This window comes from Hyperoodon ampullatus (assembly GCF_949752795.1).
Source record: "Hyperoodon ampullatus genome assembly, chromosome: 13".
Taxonomy (NCBI): domain Eukaryota; kingdom Metazoa; phylum Chordata; class Mammalia; order Artiodactyla; family Ziphiidae; genus Hyperoodon; species Hyperoodon ampullatus.
The window spans coordinates 5,731,674-5,754,305 of record NC_136926.1 but is presented as its reverse complement, the minus strand read 5'-3'; the positions used below and the strand labels follow the sequence as shown (position 1 = coordinate 5,754,305).

The 22,632-nt window shown below is 56.2% G+C and overlaps 1 protein-coding gene across 5 annotated transcripts in view; it reads left to right on the top strand.

Moving 5' to 3' along the window:
• AACS (acetoacetyl-CoA synthetase) overlaps positions 1 to 22,267 on the top strand; it is a gene marked incomplete at its 5' end in the record, with an annotated part of 50,295 nt that extends 28,028 nt beyond the window's left edge. The window contains 10 exons of one of the 5 annotated variants that reach the window (XM_079717651.1): positions 1,214 to 1,294; positions 5,271 to 5,395; positions 9,477 to 9,541; positions 9,677 to 9,799; positions 11,648 to 11,761; positions 12,462 to 12,587; positions 17,315 to 17,384; positions 17,945 to 18,003; positions 18,816 to 19,018; positions 21,440 to 21,712. In XM_079717651.1, coding sequence (XP_079573777.1) covers positions 1,214 to 1,294; positions 5,271 to 5,395; positions 9,477 to 9,541; positions 9,677 to 9,799; positions 11,648 to 11,761; positions 12,462 to 12,587; positions 17,315 to 17,384; positions 17,945 to 18,003; positions 18,816 to 19,018; positions 21,440 to 21,577 — 1,104 coding nt within the window. In that variant the 3' untranslated portion in view covers positions 21,578 to 21,712. Of the gene's footprint in view, positions 1 to 1,213; positions 1,295 to 5,270; positions 5,396 to 9,476; positions 9,542 to 9,676; positions 9,800 to 11,647; positions 11,762 to 12,461; positions 12,588 to 17,314; positions 17,385 to 17,944; positions 18,004 to 18,815; positions 19,019 to 21,439 lie in introns of all 5 variants that reach the window. The other 4 variants (XM_079717650.1, XM_079717653.1, XM_079717652.1 and 1 more) reach the window with 4 other exon arrangements.
• Between the last annotated feature and the right edge of the window lie 365 nt (positions 22,268 to 22,632).

Here is a 22,632-nt window from a genome sequence, read left to right as displayed (position 1 = left end):
GGAAGCCCTGGCTTGTTTTTTTGTTTCCCTTGGGTACAATGAGGGTCATCAAGGCTGGTTTTAATATGTGGGTCCCGATAGTTCCTAAACAACCAGGGCCACCGTTGCCGTCAGCTGGCGGCTCCCATCTGTGGCCAGACTGAGTGCAGTGGTTGGCCTTTTCAGGGGCTTCGGAGGGGCCGCGTCCCTCATCTAGCCTTAGGATCTTGTGTGAGATCCATTGAAAGGATGGGAAAACCGAGAGATGAAACAGCTGGTTCAGGGTCCCCTTGCTCTGCTTTCTGCATTGTCCTTGGGGCTGGGAAGCTTCCTGTCCTCCCTGTGAGCTACAGATGACACAGAGTCATTTGGAACAAGTGGGGTCTGGGCAGTGGAATACTATACAGCTGTACAAAAAACCATGAGGGAAGCTCCCTCTATTGATAAATGGAAAAAGCAAACTGCAGGACAGTGCATCCAAATAAAAAACCAGCATAAATAAATACATGCAGATAGGCAAGAAACATACCTGGAAATGTACACGGGAAACGTATATGGTTACTGGTTGCAGAAGCGGGGGGGGCTTGTCATGGTGTATGCTTTCGAGTTTCGGTCCAAGTGAATATACTGCCCAGTGAACATTAAAATAAAAAATAATAGATCACATGTCGGGGTTGGGAGAAAGGGGTCTGACTGGGCGTTTGAGCTGAAAGCAGGGTCTCGAGCTACCCCTCGGCCAAGGAGTCCCTGAGCTCTGATCCGAGGCTCTCAGAGCTGCAGACCCAGCAGCGGCTGTGCGCCCCGGCGACAGTCTTGCTCAGGCATCCAGTCTTCCCCGTCCACCACGAGGGAGCAGGCCTGGCCTGTAGTGCCCTGGTCTGGAGGGGCAGGTGTCCCTGCACCCAGCCTTTTACCCTCATCTTTGTGGCTCTCCGCTCCGTGGTCTTCATTCCCCTCTGCCTGAGGTTGGTGGGTCCCCTGTGCTCCTGATCACCTGGCGCCCAGAGCCTGCAGGCCGGCAGGGTCGGGTCAGGGTTTCCTCTCGTGTCCCCGGCGAGCCTTAGGGGTCAGGTGGCAGAGGGACGGGAGCATTGCTCGTCACGGTGAGGGTGCTCCGAGCTCTGCCTGTTCCTTGACCCCTCCTGCCCCAGGGCCGAGCGTCTGGGCTGCGCGTGCCTCTGTGCCCTCGGAGGAAGCAGCCCGGTTCACACGGCATTCCCCCGCTTCTCCCCAGGGAACCCTCATCCAGCACCTGAAGGAGCACATTCTTCACGGCAACATGAGCAGCAGTGACATCATCCTGTACTACACCACGGTGAGTGCGGTGCTGTGCTGAGACGGGCGCCCTCCCCCTGCTCCCCAGCCTCCCACGACGGGCTTTGGTTCCTTCAGGTAGGGAGGCCTTTATCGTTACTCATCTTTTTGCCTCTCCACCTTTGCACATGTCAGTAGCCAGAAGCGCAGCTTGAGCCGCAGGCAGTGTGCACCAGACCCCTGGCCACGTGCGTCAGACCCCTGGCCGCGTGCACGAGCAGCCCCTTCTGCAGGATCCTTCGCTCTCACTCTCTTTCTCCCCCTCCTGGCGGCTGCCCACTTGAATCTTGGCACCAAGGTTGAGCACCAGCTTGGCCCGTCCCCCTGCGTTGACCTCGGTTGCCACTGGGAGCCCTGGGGAAATCCAGAGAAACCGAGGAGACTGTTTTTTTGCTTGTTTGTTTTTGGGTTTTTTTGCGGTACGCGGGCCTCTCACTGCTGTGGCCTCTCCCGTTGTGGAGCACAGGCTCTGGACGCGCAGGCTCAGCAGCCATGGCTCACGGGCCCAGCCACTCTGCGGCACGTGGGATCTTCCCGGACCGGGGCACGAACCCGTGTCCTCTGCATCGGCAGGTGGATTCTCAACCACTGCACCATCAGGGAAGCCCCCGAGGGGACTGTTAATTCAGTCTCTTGAGCCTGTAGCGGTGGGGAGGAGTGTCACATGATGGAAATCTGTGGCTCAACCAGGGGGACAGGAACTTACCAGAGATGCCACGAGGATGGTCAGTTCTTAGTCGTGTGCAATAGTAAAGGGACTCTGACCAGTTGAGGCGGAAAAGGAATTTACTAGAAGGCCGTGGGGTGGCGTGCTGAGAGGCAGAATAACGGCCCCAAAGGCGCCCATGTCCTCACTCCCGGAGCCTGTGCGTGTCACCTGATGCGGCGAAGGGGCTCTGCAGATGTGATTCGGCTGCGGCTCTGGAGACCAGGAGAGTGTCCTGCGTTATCCGGGGCCCAGGGTGATCACCAGGGTCCTTACAAGAGGGAGGCAGGAGCGGTGGAGCCAGAGGGGGCAGACGACAGAGCAGAGGCCAGAGTGCGGTGGGACCACGAGCCCAGGAGCGCGGGGGCCCCTGGAAGCTGGAAAAGGCAACGAAAGACCCTCCCCTAGAGCCTCCAGAAGGAACTCCCAGCCCTGCTGACACCTGATTTTGGACACCCGACCTTCAGAACTCTCAGACAGTGCATTTAGGCCACTGGGTTTGTGGCCGTTGTTTACAGCAGCCAGAGGAAGGGCGCGCACGGCGGCTTGAGCAGTTACTTCCATGGCTGGGGATCCAGGCGTGAGACCAGGCGGGGCCTGCGGGTGGCTGCGCGCGCAGCTGAGAGCTGCTGGTGTACTGCAGCGCCTACCGGAGGCCCGCGGTCCTGCCCCCAGGACGGAGGTGGTCCCTCTTCCAGTCCTTCCCGTGGGTTAGCGTGGAGCGGGTGTCACCAAACCAGAGCTTGAGCTCAAGGCGCTGGAGCTGTTCCCGACGCTGCTGAAGCCTGGAAGGTGAAAGGTCAACAAGCCGAAGGAAGTGCTCTTTGTCCCAAGGGAAGAAAACTCAAAATCAGCTTTTTCCAAGACCGCAAATATCCAGAGGCTCCAGAGTGATTTAGCTCCCTTTCCTGGATGACAATTCCATTCTGAGTTTTCAAGGAAGCAGAATGCTGAGGCATCTTCCTAACCTGGGAGGTCGAGGCCCAGGCCCTGCTGCGTCCCTGTGCCAGAGCCCCAGGACCCGACACAGACACAGGAGGGAGGGTTGATGTGCGACCAGGGGCAGGTCGCCTCATCTCCCCGGGTGCCCAGCCGTAAATCCAGGGCTTTGGGCCAAATGATTTGGGTTTCTTTCAGCTGCAGGCTTTCCTTCCATCCCCCTCCCCCATCGTGGAACAGTGAGTGGTGCTGGGTCCCCGCCAGGCTCCGGCCTTTTCACACAGGAAGCCCAGCCCTGGGGCGTTAGGAGCAGCGTTTTGAATTGCACAACCCCACCCCCAGGGCAGCTACAGCTACGCTGACCTCCAACTCAGCTGCCTCCCTGGGACACGGTGATTCAGAAACACAGGGTTTGCACCAAGGGGACAAGGGAAGGACTCAAGGATCCAGAGCAGTTCTCTCAGAAGCAGTTCACTTTTCTGGGAAACATCCTGCCCACGAAGGATGGGGCTGTTGCATTTTTCGGTGGAGGCTGCCAGGTGCCAGCAGCAGCCTCGGGTGCCCCCAGCCGGCCCCAGCCAGGCCTATGCTGTCACTTACTGACTCACTTTAACAGCTGAACAGAGAGGTGGCCGGGAGAGGTGGCCACTGCTGCCTATTACAATAATTCCTTGGGAACTCCCTGGCGGTCCAGTGGTTAGGACTCCACACCTTCACAGCCGAGGGCCCGGGTTCAATCCCTGGTTGGGGAACTAAGATCCCACAAGCTGTGCTGTGAGGCCAAAAAAAAAGAAAAGTAAAAAAGATTCCTTATTAGAAGAAACTCAACTTAGGATGTTAAAACCCTTAAAAAAAAAAAAGGCAACTCAACTAAATGGAGGTTTTCGTGTGATCCCTGGTTCCCTTTGCCGTTTCCATGGTGCCAAAGGGGGAGCGTAGGTTGGTCATCGTGCTCTTACCCGCGTCACACTGTTGTGACCTGTCTGGGGATTCTTAACTGCCACTTGGGTGCCACCTCACGTGGCCGCCTGGTCCCCGATGGCAGGATTCTGACCTGGGGACACCGGGTGACCCGGGACACTGGGCCGCATCTGCTCCAGGCTCATGGATGGGCATCCTCCTGCCGTCCTTGCTTACGGGATGGAATTGGGTTGTTTTGCCCTCTGGACAGAGATTCCTGCTTCCTTGTTCTGTTGCTTATATTGCTTTAGGCCGGAATCGCCTACAAATTCTCCCAGCGTGGATGGGAGTGCCCTTGTCAGTGAGGCTATGAGCACACTCTTTGGCTGTGAAATTTTTTTTAATTAAAAGAAAAAAAATGCTCTACTTGCACGTGGTAAGCATTTCATGCAGCACATGGGAACTTGGTGAGAGGTTGGCATCTTCCAGGGCCCAGAGGCAGCCATGTCCACCCTGCTCACTCCCCTGCCCCTCGGGCCCCTTTGCAGGCCCAGGGGTGGGGCTGGGGGTTCTGTATACGAATGGGGCGCTGCACACCCTCTGCCGGGCTGGCTCTGCCACTTTACGGTCTGTCTTCGAGACTGTTCTGCACAAAGCCAGGCCTCGTTCTTTTAGATGGCTGCACAGTGGCCGACTCCTGAGTGCTTGCTGGGTGCCAGGCGCTGTTTCCCACGTCTGACCTGGGTGGCCTGCTCCAGCGCCCAGGGTTCCCTGCATGTGTGCACCACGTGACCACGCAACGGGCACCTCTGTTGCCTTCGGTCCCTTGTCGTCACCAGTGAGGCTGCAGGAAACATTCTCCGACATGTCTTAGTGCACACGTGTGCATTGATCCCTGCCATAAACTCTTTTAATTTTAATTTTAATTTTGGCTGTGTTGGGTCTTCGTTGCTGCGCGCGGGCTTTCTCTAGTTGCCGCGAGCGGGGACTAGTCTTTGCTGCGGTGCGTGGGCTTCTCATTGCGGTGGCTTCTCTTGTTGCGAAGCACGGGCTCTAGGCGCACAGGCTTCAGTAGTTGTGGCATGCAGGCTCAGTAGTTGTGGCTCGTGGGCTCTAGAGTGCAGGCTCAGTAATTGTGGGGCACGGGCTTAGTTGCTCCGCGGCACGTGGGATCTTCCCAGACCAGAGATTGAACCCGTGTCCCCTGCATCGGCAGGCGGATTCTTAGCCTCTGCGCCACCAGGGAAGTCCCTTACCATAAACTGTTGACGGGGAATTGCTGGGCAGAGCGTTGTGCATGTGGGCCGGGCAGTTCTTGGCTACTTTGGCTCAGCATCGGGGGGTTTTCTAGGGATGCGAGAGGCTGCGTGACGGGGCCGAGGGGAGCCGGCCCGGCGCTGGGTTGACACGTGTTCCCTTCCGTCCGCTCCAGGTCGGCTGGATGATGTGGAACTGGGTGGTGTCTGCTCTCGCCACGGGGGCGGCCGTGGTCCTATACGACGGCTCCCCGCTGGTGCCCACCCCCAATGTGCTCTGGGACCTGGTCGACAGGATCGGGTAGGTACCTGGGATGCTCAGACACAGGGCGGCCGCTCTGAGGATCTGGCTGCTGTCTCTGGAATGCTTTGCCACCCTCGATGTCCCCCTCTTGGCGGGGGTGGCTGTGTGAGGGTGTGGAGGTGCCAGGAGTAGGTGAAGCTGTCAAGGAGGGTGGGAAGGGGCGGGCGCCCCTGACAGGAACCGACCACAGAGATCCATGTCGTGAGGAGGGGGCTGCCCCGCCCCCCGAGGCCCAGGGGTGAGCTCTGAAACCTCGGGCACCGGGAAAGGGAACGTGGTCTTTTTTTTTGTAACTCTGGATTCTAAGAACTTGCAGAGCAGCGACCCAGAAGAGAGGCAGACTGAGGGCTGATGAGAGCATTGTTTCACACGGGGCCCACGGCCGCAAGGGTGATAGAGAATGACCCAGGCTGAACGTACATACCTGTTCGGGGGATGGTGTGGAGATGCTCATCCAGGGGAGGGCAGGTCTGCTTCTGGGGCGTTCCCAGCGTTTGGCCTTCCCACCCGCCTTTCTGCGAGCCCTCAGGGCTGGCCAGCGCCTCCAGGGTCTCCCCAGACTCAGCAGCGTGCTTCCAGATGCCCCGCTGCCAGTGCTGCAGACGGGCATCCCTGCCTCCCTGCAGTCCTGTTCATAGACGACAAGCGGGCATCCTGATGACAGGGGCAGCGGCCAGCTAAGGGGCAGTGTCAGGGGAAGGGGGAAGTGGCCCCTCGTCTCCCCCAGCCCCTCTTCCTCATCATTGCCAGAAAGTGTCAGAAGACCCTGTTCCACTGGCACTTTCTTTGCTGAGGAATTAATCATAGCCAGCTGATGCATTCTCGCCACTGCGGCTGGTGGTCACCGTTGGCCTAATGATCGTGCTTCCAGGAACGAGAACACGGAAGCTGGCAGAGCTCCTGTGGCCCAGAAGTCAGCCTCGCTCTGAAATGTTCTAATTACTTTACCTTTGAGTCCATTTACATTGGGGAAACAGGAGGAACCGCTAATGTTCTTAAATCCTTGGGCATTAATATTTTAAGTGTAACTTTGGCCCGGGTGATATTTAAATCCTGACATTTGTCTCGCAGTATTAGCGAAGAAATTTATTTCCTAATGAGCTTGTTGCCAGTGAAAGGTTAACCAAATCCCTGGGAAGATCTCTGCCCTGAGTACCTGTGAGCCGCGCTCAGGAGGAGACACTCTGGACGTGTATGCCTGTGCCATGGGAGGAGGGATGGAGGGAGAAAGGTACATCCCCGGGGCTTAGCGCTAACGGAGTTGAAGGATGGAGGGCCCAGGCAGACCCAGCTTTGAGTGTGTGTACGTGCACAAGTGTGAGTGTATATGTACCTGAGTGTGAACGTGTGAGTGTGTGTGTGCATGTGCACAGGTGCACGAGACTGTGAGCAGCATGTCTGTGAATGTGTGCAGGTGTGTGTGTGCGCACATGTGTATATGCATGTGCACATACACATGTGCACAGGAAAGTGGGTGTGTGAGAGGATGTGCACACGTGGGTGTGAGAACACCCATGCCTGTGGATGAGTGTGTGTGTGCATGCATGTGACTGTGTGCAGGTGTGTGTGCAAGCGTGCATGTGTGAGTGCGTTCGCAGCCCTGTGGTCTGGGTCTGTGTAGAGCGCACGTGCTGGGTCTCCGCCTTACATCCCGGTTTGGCCTGTGCCCCGGACGCCAGCTGAGCCGTGGCCTTGGCCGTCCTCAGGGCCCCTCGGGCCTGGCCCTTCACCCGGCTGGGGGGGCTCGTCTGCCGAGGTCAGCGAGGCAGGTGCCACTCGCTGGCCTGTGAGGGGCGCCCACGCGGGTGACAGGAGAGGGGGCGGGTCAGACGGGGCGGGACGCCTTCACTCCAGTTCTGCCACCTCCCGACGCTGAAGTGACACCAAGTCAGACGTGCTTTCACCTAAAATCCTGTGGGTTCGTGGCAGGAGGAGCGACGCTTCAGCGCTGGCGGGGCGGGCAGGGGCCTCGCAGTGCGATTTAAGGGCCTCTCATGTTTAGAGTAACGTTGATGCACTTAGGGACGAAATCTTCGTTGACTGTCATCGTGTCAGCCCACAGGCTTACTAACACGTTTCATAACTGGGCAGTTCTTTTGCAGACATGAACAAGGTTAAAGGACGGATTGTCCCTTTGTTTGGGGTGTGTTGCTGGGCTCTCCAGGGCTGGGCCGGGGAACATTCTGGTTGGGGTCGGGGCAGAGCTCTGGGGTCTTCGTCCAGGTTTGCAACTGGGCAGGCAGTTCACGTTTAGGACTGCGGGACGCATGTTCCAGGCCAGGGGAGCGGCGCGTGCCGAGGCCCCGAGGGGACCGAGATTGGGGGGAGGCCCTCGCGGCCGGATGTGGGCAGTCGATTCGGGCGGTGGAGCCGGATGAGGGGGGAGGGCAGGGTCCCCCAGGGATTTCGGGGCTGTGCCGCAGGACGGGTGTCTTCCGCGTGACGTGACACCCCTTTGGGGCGTTGAACTTGGTGGCGCTACACGATCCCCCCGTGAACTGCGGGGTCGAGGGCAGACCGGGGAGACCGGGGCTCAGGCTGGCGGAGCCTTGGAGGAGCTGCGTCTGCAGGCAGCTCCTTGCAGGGCTCCGGGCTGGGGCAAGCCGGGGAGCTGCCTCGTTCTTTGTGGGGTGCTTCCCAGCAGCACTCGCGAAAAACACACAGCGCTGAGCACACAGGCACGGGCGCCCGCGCTTCATGAGCTCTGTGTTTTATAAACCGCCTTCCCCAAGCCCTGGAGACAGACGGGGAGGCCTGGCCGTTCCTTCACACAAGCAGGCCTGGGGCCCAGCCCCGGGGACGCCGTGGCAGTCTTTACACATCGCTGAGGGCACGGTTTGCAGACAGACACCTGCGACTTGGGGAGCGGGGGCGGATGGGGGATGAGCGGAAATCCGCATGCTGCTCTGTGTGGTTGGTGGCTGGAGGTCTGTGTACCTGTGGCTGAGGCCGTCACTGCTGTCTGTCAGCGTGTGATGGGTCCCTGGTCTCCTGTTGAAATACGGGTGACGCCTTAATTCTCAGAGGTGATCTGGAATTAGCTAATCAGACTACCTGAGTTTATGGAGTAAGTGAGGAGGGGGCTTGTGTACGTTTCCTGATCCCCACGACCTCCCAGCTCCCAAAACAGCCTTCACCAGGACACAGCGACCCAGGAGGCGTCTGCGGTTTTAGTGGTGGCAGGGTGTCCCGGAGAAGTGAAGAGAAGAAAGGCACAGGAGGCGGGAAAGACAGTAGTTCTGAGCCGTGGATCCTGCCCCTCCCAGCCCAGCCGGCCCTGGTTCTGTGTGTCTGTGCCTCTGAGCTCCGTCAAGCATCAGACAGCACATGGCTGTCTCCCGGGAGTGAATCTCGCTAGCCAGGTGCGAAGGGATGGGTTTTGCCGCCCAGAGCGGGGAGGAGGGACCTGGATTTTATGGCCTCCTTCAGCCCCCAGGGGAAAACAGCCATTAGTTAGGCAGGTAGAGCTTTCGTGGAAGGAAACAGAACATGAAGTAACACTCTCCCCTTGAAAACACAGTGATTTATACTCAGCATAACGTGTTGTTCTCAGTGCAAACTCGGGGACAAAGGACTAGATTGTAAACGTTCAAAAAGAGAAGAGTGGTTTCCTAAGTTTCATAAAAATGTGAGCTTATTTAAAAAGGGGGATGGGTCAGGAATTCCAGGCATGGCCCCTGTCCTGACAGAAGCTCCCACGGCCCTCTCCACTCCACTGGAAAACGATCGCGAGCGCTCAGAATTTGCGGGGTCTTGATTCTGTGGCCTCCTTTGGCCCCCGTGAGAGAAAACATCCTGCAGTTGGGAAGATGGTGGGTTTATGTGCAGACAGTTGTTTTAAGTAGAGTCAAAGGTTAAAGGGAGCCCGGGTGCCCTGCAGACGTGTCAGTGCTGGCCTCAGAGTAACGCAGGTGTTGGAACTGGCTTTCAACTACATATTAAGCATTCATTCAACCCAGAGAAATGACGTGTCTTGGATTTTGCCATCTTGTCCGAAATGGGTCACTCCTTTGAGAAAGCTTTGGTGCCTGGACTATGCAGGAGCCTTGACGAGTTTCTGGTGTCTTCTTAACTTCAGCATCACCATCCTTGGAACGGGTGCGAAGTGGCTGTCAGTGCTGGAAGAGAAAGACGTGAAGCCAGGTAAGCGTGCCTCCCAGGCCGTCCATTCCCTGTCTCGCCAGCCGCGGAAATCAGATCCACTCTGTTACCTGGTTCCTGCAAGCCAGGCAGAGGGTGTCGGGTTTGGCTCTAATCTCTCAGTGATTCTGGCTCTAGTGGAAACTCACAGTCTCCAGACGCTGCACACGATCCTGTCCACCGGCTCACCACTGAAAGCCCAGAGCTACGACTATGTCTACAGATGCATCAAGAGCAGCGTCCTCCTGGGCTCCATCTCAGGTACGGCCCCCGCCATGTGCCTGTGCCGTGGAGAAGGTTCTGGAAGAACCAGAGGACTCGGGGACCAGGCTTGGCCCTTAAGCGTGCTTCCCCTGTGACCCAGCAAGTCCACCGGCTTGAATTTATCTGCGTGAACAGTCAGCAGGGCATGCACGTTTGCACAGTCGATGTTCCTTATTCTCGGTAGTTATGTTCTAGGGAGAGGCTACAAACACTGAGTCAGCCATTCCTGAACCTTTGCCGGGCGTGGAGAACATACATACACACTGCACGCTGATCATAACCTTAGATCCTAAACAACTCATCCTGGTAGATTCTATTTTCTTTACAAAAGAGAAAACAAGGTTCGCACGTGCCAAGTGACTGGCCTGAGGCCACCCACTAGCTGGGTGCAGAGTGGGGTTCAAACCCGGTCCTGCCGCCTCAGAGCCGAGCTTCCCACCCGCCCAGCGCATCCCCTGGTCCTCCCCAGAGCCCACCTGGTGGGCAGGGGTGCTGCGGTCAGATGGGTGTGGGGCTCTCTGCTGGCCAGCCCAGCCCATCTCGGGGCAGCCACGAGTGTTAGGCTCTCGGCCTGTCCACCTGCCGCTGTCCCGAGCGCCCCAGCTCCAACCCAGAAGCAGCACTTCTGCTCCCAGCACTGTGCTTCCTTGGGGCGCGAGACTGCCCCGAGCTTGCTGGTCACGGCCGTGAACGCGACTCTCCCGTCTTCATGGGACGTGCCAGCCGGTACCTCGAGGTGTCTGGAGGAGGGAGGCAGGTCCGCACGCTTCGATTCCGCCCGGAATTAATCCTGCCAGGTGTTGAAGCATCGAAACACTTTATGTGGGTTTCGATCGCCCTGCCCCACCCCGTTCATATACGCAGAGCGTGATCGGGGAGAGAAGACACTTCTTAAATCACAAGGCTGTCTTTTTAGGTGGACAAACAGGTTTAAAGGGGAGCACGGACACCAGTGTCCGGATCGCCGAGTCTAGGAAGGGACCAAGTCGGGGCTCCGTGTATGCCCCCTGCCCACGGCCTCCCCTCACTTTCCTCCCTGGGCTGCCGTCTCCAGCTGCTGTGTGCCCCAGTGGGCCCCGTGCGTGTCCCTGTGCCCACAGAGCATCCCGCACCGCGGGCACGTGTGAGGGGGCAGTTGTCACCGGCTGGGCCCTGGTCCAGGCGTTAATGCCACTCCCTCTTGATGGCACCCGGGGTCCGACTCTCTTTCGAGCCCCTCCCTGAAACGGAGTGTTTCGCATCCAGCACGTGCTCTCGTGCGGGAGACGCGCACTCCAGGGACCACAGGGTTTCTGCTTCTCCGATGATTAAGTGAACAGAAACCACAGCAAAGAGACTCTGCACGTGACCCGTCTGCCGCGGCAGTTCCTGCAGACAGGTCTGATGGGGCGAAGCTTCCACTTTCGTGAACCTGAGTCTAGGATTTCCGTGCGACCACAAGCGGTCATTTATTTGGTTTCTCCTTCAGCACGTAGCCCTGGTCAAAACGATAAATCACCCGGACACGGGAGGTTCAGTCCAGTTTCTAAGTCACCTCCCCGCTCCCTCCCTGAAGAGAAGCTCAGCTCTCTGGGAGTTTTTCAGTATTTATCTGGAGAAAGAGTAGTATATATTTGTCCTCCGGGGTCTTTCTCCTTTATTGTTCATTAATAAAAAACATGGACAGTTTGTCTCAGTCTTCTGAAATTTTTTTTTTTTTTTGGCCGTGCTGTGTGGCTTGTGGGATCCTACTTCCCCAACCAGGGATCGAACCCAGGCCCTCGGCAGTGAAAGCCCGGAGCCCTAACCACTGGACCGCTGGGGAAGTCCCGGTCTTCCGAATCTTGAATCTCCTTTTGTTTGCAGGTGGCACCGACATCATATCTTGCTTCGTGGGCCAGAATCCTTCCATTCCTGTGTACAGAGGGGAGATTCAGGCCCGGAACCTGGGCATGGCCGTGGAGGTGTGGAACGAGGAAGGTGACGGCTCCAAACCCTTTCTCTCTCTGGGACGAGGTGTGAGTGGTAACTTAGATACGCTTGGATGTGTAACTTTGCTTGGGGCCAGTTCTCCAAAACCGCCCCGTCTGAGGGGCCGGCCCCTGCCACTGCTCACAGACTGATGGCCCCCGAGCCTGGCTGAACACCCGCCGCGCTCCCCGGCCTCCTGCAGCCCGTCCGGCTGAGGAGTAGGTGTTGGCCTGCAGCACAGACGGAGGGCCACGTGCTTGGAACACCAGGCAGGCATGCAAACTTTGGGGACGCTGCTGAGGCCACCCCACTGCCTCAGCAGCCTCGTGCCCTGACCCTGATGAGGACCCAGAGCAAGGTGCAGGACCCAAGGGGCAGCGCGATACCATTTGTGCAGCGTTCAGAAACACGCAAAATGACATGTTATTCAGGTGCACGTAGATGTGGTAAAATTATTAATCCACATAAGGGAACGGTACAGGATTGAAGCCAAGAGCGAGAGCGGGGGGAGTGTGGTGGGGAACGTTAGCGTGGCTTTCGGTAACGCCGGGCTGATGGGCATGTGGGTGGGGCCGGCTGCATGGCTTTGGATATGTCTGAAATACTCTGGGATAGCTCATAGCTTAAAAAAAGAGAGAAGGAGAGAAAGAGAGCCGGGGCGTTTGGCTGTGGCGTGTGCTCAGTTTAGCTTTCATTCCTCCCCGGCCAGGAAAGGCAGTCTGGGGGGAGAGCGGTGAACTGGTGTGTACCAAGCCACTCCCCTGTCAGCCCACGCACTTCTGGAACGACGAGAACGGGAGCAAGTACCGGAAGGCGTATTTCTCCAAATTCCCAGGTGGGTCGGGATGCAGGTGGAGCTGCCCAGACTCCCGCCCGGGCGGGGCCTTCGGTGTCTAATTCTGGATGCGCCTGCCCGCTGCCGCCCCCCTCCGCCCCGAAGCCCGGTGAGGCTGCTCGCAGCTCATTCCGCCAGAGGGGCGATGATGAATTTTTTTTTTTTTTTTTTTTTTGCGGTACGCGGGCCTCTCACTGCTGTGGCCTCTCCCGTTGCGGAGCACAGGCTCTGGATGCGCAGGCTCAGCGGCCATGGCTCACGGGCCCAGCCGCTCCACGGCATGTGGGATCTTCCCGGACCGGGGCACGAACCTGTGTCCCCTGCATCGGCAGGTGGACTCTTAACCACTGCGCCACCAGGGAAGCCCGCGATGATGAATTTTTGATCAGTATCTTGTCACTGTCAGCTTGAAGCCATCTTACGAAACCCTAATCTGGGTTTAGATGACTGTTAACCACCCTCTGTGCCCTGAGCCCCTTGGCCCGGAGGCCTGCTCCTGGCCACCGGCACGACCCACTGGTTTGCCTGCGTAGGGGCGGGAGGCCCGCTCGCTTACCCAGGCTCGTCTGCCTGTCGGGGAGAGATGCGTGTGCGAGAGGTGTCTGGCTGGGGTCTCCCCTGTCTCACACCCCATCATCCAGTCCTCGTGGAGGTGATGGGAGAAGAGAGCTTTTGCAGCGGGATGATTGATTCCAGGCCATCCCTCACTCAGGCTGCCACCCTCCGTTCATCTTCGGAGTGGTGTCTTGCCCCAGAGCTGGAAAGTCTCTTTATTTAAAGCTCTGATTCCTGCCCCCTTACCTTATTTCATAAGCAGCCTCGAGTGATTGCAGCTGTGTTTCATAATGTCGCAAGCCTTCTGCTCCAGAGTTATTTACACCTAAGTACTTGCTCTCTTCAACCTCTAGAAAGGTAATTCTGTTTTGCATAAACCACATGTGGTGAATCAGAAAGTGGCAGGTGGCCATCGGGGGTAGAAGATGCCACGGGTCCGTCCCGTTTCTCTACTCGGCCTTGCGTGTTCCCGTGTAATGTCCCACGTAAAAGCCATCGTACCTGGCATAGCACGTCGCATATGAGGGTAGCGGGAGCATCCCTCCCTGCCATGTGGCCTGGCCTCCGTTGGATGCCTGCTGCATTTAAGCCCCACCTTGGGTCCTGCCAGTGTGTAGCTGTTCAGACAGACTAAAGCGGACTAGAGAGAGAGAGAGGTTCCTCAAATGACCTTGAAGAGGAGTCGGGGCTCCTGTCCAAGGAAGGGATTAGAACCTCAGCTTGAAGATCCATCTAAGAAATGACATCTCTTTGAAAACTCTTTTCTGTCACTTTTTGTTATATATGCAAGGGTTCGCATGATAAATGTCTCTCAGGATTAATTTCAGAAAAAGTCTTTATTTCCAAAGCTCTGATATTCCTTCTTGGAGAAAACAAATACTTGGTGACCTGTTATATTTTCCATTTTTGCCTTGGCTGCCAGGAAACTCAGAGCTGCCATCATTGCTTTGTTGTAGCAGTCCTCTCACTCCAGTGCAGAGTTTCTGATTCTTTCAATAATCCCATCATATAGTTGGCTTAATAGGTAGCTTCCTCAAGTACTTTCTGGAAGTAGGTGTGACATACGAATAAATACGGAGAAATAAGGGCAGATGAGATAATGGGATCTGAAGCTGTTGGTCATGGTCAGTGTGGACACAGGCTGAAATTCTCCAGGCCCAGCACTGAGAGATTCTTGGACTGTACAGGACATGGCTCGATGATAAAAGAAAACAACAACAGGAAGCAAGGTCTTCCTTTCTGCAACAGGCATCCGACTTACAGACATCACTACCCTGAAAAACCAGGCCAGGTGAAAATGTAAACTGACAAGGTGCCGATATGGAAAAGTATCCAAGAATTTATTAAGTGACAACTAGGAGTTCAGAACCGAGGGCATTGTATCCCTTCTCTGTGAGTTTTTAAAAGGAAATGTATGCATGTATGTGTGTGAATGATATGAGCCATTTTGATTTTCTTTGTGACTTTTAATTATTTTTAAAAACCTAATAAAAATTTAAAAGGAAATTAAAAGCAGACTTTAGGAAGATTTAGATCATTCTGATTCTTCAAAGCCGTGATTTCAGCTCTGAGTTTCCTGGTAGTCAAGGCAAAAATGGAAGTATGATGGGTACAGGTGACTGAAGATGATACATTCCAAACAGGAGACCAGGCCTGCCCATGCGCCATCAAGATTTTGAGCTTGATGAGATGGAGCAGCCAAAGCTTCCATTGGCCCTCGTTAGCAAAACAGGTCCAGTGGTCATAGGTCCTTTAATAAGAGAAGCGTGTATGTGCAATGTGTTGCTTATTTATATTTACATTTATGTACATGGAAAGCTGGGCCATCTTTTTTTTTTTTTTTTAATGTACAGGTATACATGCTCACTCTAAAAAGATTTCAGGCAGTAGACCTCCAGGAATTAAAAGCAGGAGAAAGGCTGGGTTTGCCCATCCATCCTGGTGTTATTTGTTCACGGGTCCCATCACTGAAATGGGAGAGCAGGAGGAGAATCAGAGTGAAGCAAAATCACCTGCCATGAAAACAAGAGAGTTTGAACTGCAGGCCCAGGGGCATGGAAACCTAGAAGGAAACCCTTAATTTCTCTGACGTGGCAACTGGGCAGCAGAGCCTCCAGCCACTTGTGGATTCATCCCCTCAGCTTTGGTTTTGCAAGAGGTTGAAGCATGTCATTTCATTTTCACAAATGAAAACTTCTTCCGGGAGATTTGCATCTTCCTTTTTCTTTGCATTTCCAGGGCTTCAGTAAGGATCAGACTCATGGGAGGTCTGACTCCATATAAGCCAGACTGTGTGTCGATCTTGGCACCCAAGTTCCAAAATGAAAAAGGATTCCCAGGAGGTGGGTGGGACAGGCCCTGCTGCTTTGTCTGCAGCTTGCTGTCTCCTGGGACCACCATTTATAAGCCTGGTTTTCTGAGTAGCCATACACATGTGCTTCTGTAAAACTTTGGCATGTCATTTGCAAGCCTAGGAATGACTTTTCCACCCGTTTGTGTAGGGGAACCCTTTAAATATCCAATTAGAAAGGAGAGGTTTCAGCCACAGCAATCAGACAAGAAAAAGAAATAAGATGCATCCATATTGGAAGGGAAGAAGTAAAACTGTCACTGTTTGCAGGTGACATGATGCTATATATAGAAAACCCTAAAGTCTCCACCCGAAAGCTATTGGAACTAATACATGAATTTAGTAAAGTTGTAGGACACAAGATTAAGATACAGAAATGTGTTGTTTTCCTGTACACTAATGAACCATCAGAAAGAGGAAGCAAGAAAACAATTCCTTTAAAGCTGCATCAAAAAGAATAAAATACCTAGTGGGGAAAAAAAAGAAAAGGTTTTATTTTTTAGCTTGGGGAGGAGGGAGGAAGGCCCTCGAGGCCTCCCGTCCTCTTTGCTCAGAATAAATGAGCTCATGAGGCCTTTCCTTCTCTTCCATGGCCTCCCAAGCACTGCACGCTTTCTGCAGGCGGGGGACCTGGGCTTCATCTCTGGAGAAGCCTCGGTCGTGGCTTGTAGCCACTTGTTGGGATGAGGGCCTCAACGGAGTATGTAGTCATTGGAGGGGTAGCCGCTCAGAGTCACCGGCCGACTGGGTTATTAGCTCTCACAGTTGGAACGTGTGTCAAGAACTGGGGAGGAAGAGATGGCGTCCGTGAGGACCCTGTGCTGGCTTGGTCTGCCATTTTCCCCTCGCTGGGTCGCAGGGGCTCTGGGGCTTATTCCAGGAGGCCAGGCAAATGAGTTCCGAGTTGCGCAGAGCCGGCAGAGCTGTGCTCTTGACTGCTCCCTCCCCCACCGGGCGCCTCCTCTATTTGTGGGACCCGCCAAGGGAGGAGGCCTCCCGGCAGTTCCCCTGTGAGGCGTGGCTTCTCTCTGCTGCTCCGCGTGGGGTGGAGGATGTGTCCAAAGCTGGGGCCTGATCCCCTGGATCTGCTGCTTTGCTGCATCCAGGACGGGGGCCTCCCCATGAATGTCACCAGCCCAAGGGCCCGGCTGCGCGCTGCGGGCCACGTCGGGGTGGCTCAGGGCACACGGTGTCAGTGTCACCTGATTTTTCCCTCTTTCTCCGCCCTCCACGTGCCCTGGGTTTTACCTGCTCGTTAAGCCTCTGTCCCCGTGGCTGGTGCCTTAGTTCAGGCTTAGGCTACTGGGACTGTTGCAGTAGCCTCCCACCTGGTCATGCTCCTTCTGTTTATTCTGTTACAAGGTAGACCCCAACCCCTCCAGACCTGCTCCCTCAGCCAACCCAGACCACCCTCTCTTCCCAGGGCGGGGCTTGTACTTTCCCACCCTCCATTCAGAGGCCCCCCCTCCAAGCTCCATTGATCTCCCCAGTCCCCCGTTCCCATCCTCACTGCTGGGGTTGCTCTCAGGCCCCGTGAATTCCCGCAGCCCTCGTTGGTACCTGCGGGAGAGGCGTTTCTTGCGCGCTGCCGCGTCTCAGACCTGGGTGTGGGGCGGACCCCACTAGAGGGCGTGCCCTTGGGGGTGGGAGCTGTCCGCTTCACTTCCGCCCCCAGCCCCACATCATACCTGCTTCTGGGCCCCGGGTGTGTCTGTTGACGAGAGTTACGTTGGTGTCATGCCTTCCGAGGGCGTCTGTCCAGGCAGCCGGTCAGGATCCTGTCCCCTTGGGGTGACCGAGTCCCTCTGCGCCCCCCCGGCAGGTGTCTGGGTGCACGGCGACTACTGCAGAATCAACCCCAAGACCAGGGGCGTCGTCATGCTGGGCCGAAGGTGAGGGCTGCGGACTTGGCTTCTCTTCCCTGGGGCCCCGCTTCCCGAGGCATCTGGGCAGGAAGAAGGGGGCGCTTCCCGTGTCCTGGACCCTTCCATCTGCTCGGCCTGCGGGGTGGGTTGGCTGCCCCATTTGGGGCCCTTCCTGGCTTGTTCCTGTCTCAGCTTCCCAGGGGTGGGTCTGGGCCTGACCCAATTTCTGGGCCCTGCAGTGGTGGGTCGGGGGGCTTTGGGGTGGGAGGCCTGTGGCCGATGTGTCCCCCATGTCTTGTCTGCCATCGCTACGGCCCTTCCCGGAGTGAAGGGGGTAGGGGTGCCCGCACCCGGGAGGGGGCACCTGTGGGGGGGAGGGGCAGGGAGGTGGCCGATGTCCCCACACAAGGGACCCCCTTGATAGCTTTGAGTTTAGAGGGAGAAAGGGGGTGGTTGGGATTAGGAGCTGGGGAGGCGCCAGTACTGACGGCACGTTGTCGTGGAAAGGGGGTGACTGTCCCTGGGGCCCCTGCGGTGGGCCTCACTCTGGAGCTGCCACGTGTCCACGACCTCGTCTCTCTCTCCAGCGACAGCACACTCAACCCCAACGGAGTGCGATTCGGCAGCTCGGAAATCTATAACATCGGTGAGCATTCCCCTCTGGCCTGGCATTATTCTCAGGTCATCCAGGAGCGACGCAAGGAGTGTCTCAGCGGGAACCTGATTCCCAAAGATCCCACCTTTTGGCATAACTCTTGCCCCTTTGCCTCCGGGCATGAGAATAGACATGTATGAGGGTGTCCTTCTTTCTAGAATATGCCTCGTCCACACTGCTTGTAGCTCAGAAAACCTCAGGACAGGATTCTTAAGGTCCCGTGGCCCGTCCCCATTCCATTCCATCTCATCCTCACGGTGAGCTCCGTCAGGTTGGTCAGCTGTGTCTACTCTTTATGGGTGAAGAAAGACACACAGAGAGGTTGTATGATTGCTGACAGGCACACAGCACCATCCAGGACGCCAAATAAGACAGTGGGCCTTATGGGCGCACAGTAGAGTCACCTGTGAGCCTTCAAAATGTCCCACTGGGGCCACGAAGTCAGCTTCCTAGGGAGGCGGCCTCATGCGGATGACAGAGTCCCAAAGTCATGTCAGGGTTGTGTAATCAGGGTGGAATCTTGATCCATGTGATTCCAGCCTTTCTTCCACCAGTGGAGTACCCTCACCGCGGCACTTGATTCCTTTTCTTATTTTTAAATTTGTAATTGAGTAAGTAAGGCGGGTGCCCGGCTCCTTGTGAGACGTCAGCCCTTCCAGCGCAAGCTACAGCTCTCTGACTCTGCTGGTGATGGGTGTCCTGCCTGTTCCCCGGGGCTCTTGCCAGGGGGGGCCAGGGGAGCCACGGCAGTCCCCATCAAGGTGGGATGGTGTGAGAGCGAGGCCCTGGCCCTGTCTCCGCAGTGGAGGCCTTCAAGGAGGTCCTGGACAGCCTGTGTGTCCCCCAGTACAACAAGGACGGGCAGGAGAGGGTGATCCTCTTCCTGAAGATGGCTTCCGGCCACACCTTCCAGCCCGACCTGGTGAAGAGGATCTGCAACGCCATCCGCCTGGGCCTGTCCGCCCGGCACGTGCCCAGCCTCATCCTGGAGACCCAGGGCATCCCGGTACGGCCAAGAGCCCGCATGCTTCCGGAGCTCTCATCTAGACGCTTGCTCATGCTTTATATATAGTTGGTCCCCGTTGCCTGGCAACCCCATCCTGTTTTCTTTTCTGCCATCTCCCTCTCTCTTTTTCTTTTTTTTTTTTTTTAACTCTTCCTAAATTGCATGTAAAGCGACTTCTGCTAAATACCGGTCTTCAGAGGGCAAGCAGGCCCAGCCTGGCATGTCCGACTGGCTTTTCCCCTGTGTGGTTTTAGCGTGTGCTCAAATTATTAACGCAAAAATTAATTTTAACTTTTTAAAGAGTCGCTGGGGTGCCGTTGCTGTTACCTTTTAATTTTAAGTTCTGCCTGCAGAAAGAAGATTTGAATCTATTTAGAGGCACAGCTCCAGAAAGCTGCCCCCCGCCAATACTTTGTTTAGGTTCTCAGTGGGGGAGGAGGTGCACTCAGATCGGATCACGGCTTTAACTTGTGTCGCTTCCAAAACGAAGGCCTCTGTCAGCCGAGAAGGCCTCCGTGTATACACGTGTGTGTGCACACAGCAGTGTCAGTGCACAGCCGAGCCAAGCCTGCAGAGTAGCCATTCACAGAGGCGGGGACGGGAACGGGTTAACTGGGCCACCAGGGGAAGGAGAGTCTGGATGTCGCTCCCCGAGCAGGGGCGGGCACGTGAGGTGCAGTTAGAACCAGGGCTTTTTATACCGTCCACACGTTTCCTTTCCACTTTGGTTATGCGTAGGAAGGGCCTCGCGGCCTGGGAGTTCTCTTGAAGTTCTCTTCAGTGGCTCTCAGGGAGAGAAGGGACTTCTTGAGTCAGTGACACTCACTGCCTTTTCCCTGGTGAGGTTCTTAGGCTTCCCTTCAGTGGATCAGTTCTGTCTGGATGTGGAACAGTTTGGGGAACTAGAATGTGATAGTCCTTTGATAGAACGAATCTGTGTCCTTTGCTGCCGAAATGGTGATTCGCAAACTGTATCTGCTCAAAAGAAGAGTGGAGCGGTTTGCTGGAAGGTGAGGAACATCCCAGCCTGTCTTTCTTTCCGCCCTCAGCCTGGCTCTCGTCCCCTGACTTCCAGGCACACAGTTCAGCTCTCTCCTCCGTCCGCTTGGCCTGTGAAGTCGTTTCGAGGGTCCCTGGGGCTTTTTCAAGCACCCTCGTGTTCTCAGATCCCTGTGGTCCGAACTAATGGAGCGCTTCGGAGAGGATTCGCCCTGTGCCACCAGGCTGGGGGTGGGGTGGGGGTCCGGCCCAGCCACAGGGACTCGGGGCTGGACACGGCCAAGGTCACGGCCGGTGGTCTGGTCACACCAAGGGGAACACGAACGGGCATCTGAGGCCCTGCCAGGCTGGAGGACCCGGCGGCCACGAGTGCCCTGATCTCAGCAGGTCTTCGTCACCCGTCACAGCTGACGTGCTGGCCCATCCTGACGGGAGGCTGTGCCTTATCTCTCGGGTCGGGGGGTAGGGAGGGGGCCGAGCAGGAGTCCAGGGACCTTCTGCTCCACCCCAGCCCTTCTCACCAGGAAGCAGGAGAAGGATTTCTCCTAAAACGACGCCTTGCTTGTTTCGTCAGCTGATGCAGGCTGTTCTTGGGGCTTTAAGGCACAGAAAGCACGCGAGACGCTTGCATTTCAAGGCGAGAGGGGCCGAGACACCCCAGTGACAGGTGGTCCCTCAGAAGCCAGTGCTCAGATCCTTAATTAGTTCACACGTAGACCGAGGTTTTCAACGAATGAATTTTAATTACATCTCAGGGTCAAAAAAAAAAGTGCCAGTGCGAGGAGAGGTCAGGGCACCGGCGGCTTTCTTAAAGGGCTCTCTGTTTGTTCCAGAATTTTCCTGGTCCCTAAACACGCCAGCACAGCCGCCAAGTGACCATTGGGGTTAAAGATGAAACGCGTGCTACGAATTTTAGAGGGGCCTTTGAGCATTTGGACAGAGTCCGACTATGGGAAAAGCAGTGCCCCATCTCATTCGGATGACGGTTCTGGGGGAAGATTTGCCGGAAGTTTGGCGAGGCTCTTGGACGAAGCTCACTTTCCGGTGGTCAGGGACAGTCACAGGAAGCCAGCCCACTCCTGAAATAAGCTAGCCTTTCTAATATAATACAGTGTAAGAAAGTAAATGTAAGTAAGAAAGAGGCAGTGTAACAGCGAGGCACGTCTGAGAGCTGTGTGCGCCTTAAGTCATCAGCTTGCCCACAGCCTCGGGGTGGTGCTCTGGGCCCCAGTTGATGTTCCAGGGGACAAACCCAGGTTAAGGAACTTGCTCACGGTCACCCACCGAGCATCGCTCGCTCTCGTCGCCCCGGGTCACAATGGTCGTTTCGGCTTGGATGTGCCCAGATGTCAGAGCTGAGGGACTTCTTTCCCCTTCGGGTCTAAACGCTCTTTCTGTCTGCTTCCTCCCCTCCCCCGGCAGTACACCCGCAACGGCAAGAAAGTGGAAATGGCCGTGAAGCAGATCATCGCTGGGAAAACCGTGGAGCACTGCAGAACCTTCTCGAACCCCGAGACCCTGGATTTGTACCGGGACGTCCCCGAGCTGCAGGACTTCTGAGCCAGGCCAGCTGGCACGTCCCTGAGCCACACACGTCTGTACTGTCACTTTGCATTCAAGAAGTTACTCAGAGGGGCTTCCCTGGTGGCGCAGTGCTTAGCAATCCTCCTGCCAGTGCAGGGGACACGGGTTCGTGCCCCGGTCCGGGAGGATCCCACATGCCGCGGAGCAACGAAGCCCGTGCGCCACAACTACTGAAGCCTGCGCTCTAGACCCCGTGCTCTGCAACGAGAGAAGCCACCGCAATGAGAAGCCCGCTCGCCGCAACTAGAGAAAGCCCGGGTGCAGCAACGAAGACCCAATGCAGCCAAAAATAAATAAATGAATAAATAAATTAATTAATTAAAAAAAAAAGAAAGAAATGACTTAGAAACCTACGGCTCTTCGAGAAGGAGTTTGCACCAAGTCCGTAGGCCTGGGGAAGAGCGATGCTGTGTTCTGCAGTTCCATCTGCTGGGTCCCTGAGTCTTCCACCCGCCGCAGGGGGACCCTGACCTTCAGGGGCGTGTGTGTGGCGGTCTGGAGAGTGTATGTCTTTGCACACTCGCAGGGAGGAGCTGGGGTCTCCTGTGCGTGCACCGGCATGGCCGATGCCTGGTCCCCATCCAGGGCCCGCAGGCATCCTGGTGACGGCTCACCCCAGGGCAGTGACCGGCCTGCAGCCTTGTACTGTGGTTCCATTTCCCTCTCTTAAGGCCCACATCTCTTTCTTCCCTTTGTTTTGGTCTCCTGGCTCTGGCCGCCACCCTTCAGGGCCTTTCTGTCTGCTGTGGCACATTACCTGTCACGGGGCCCGTCCCAGGGTGACTTTACAGCATCTCACGGCAGATTCTCAGGACCCCGGGCCGACTGTTCTCCTGCTGTCTGTCTGTCACGGGCGGAATCTGGGCAGCTCCTGGGGGAACCGTGTGTCACACCCAGCCACCGGTGCTCCCCAGCAGATAGAGTTCCAGTTCCCTTTGGAGAATGAGTGGGTTTCACGTTTTAATGGGATCTCTTAATTTCACGGGCTTTGAGTGGTTTGAAAATTTTTTAATGTTAATTAAGTGTATGGT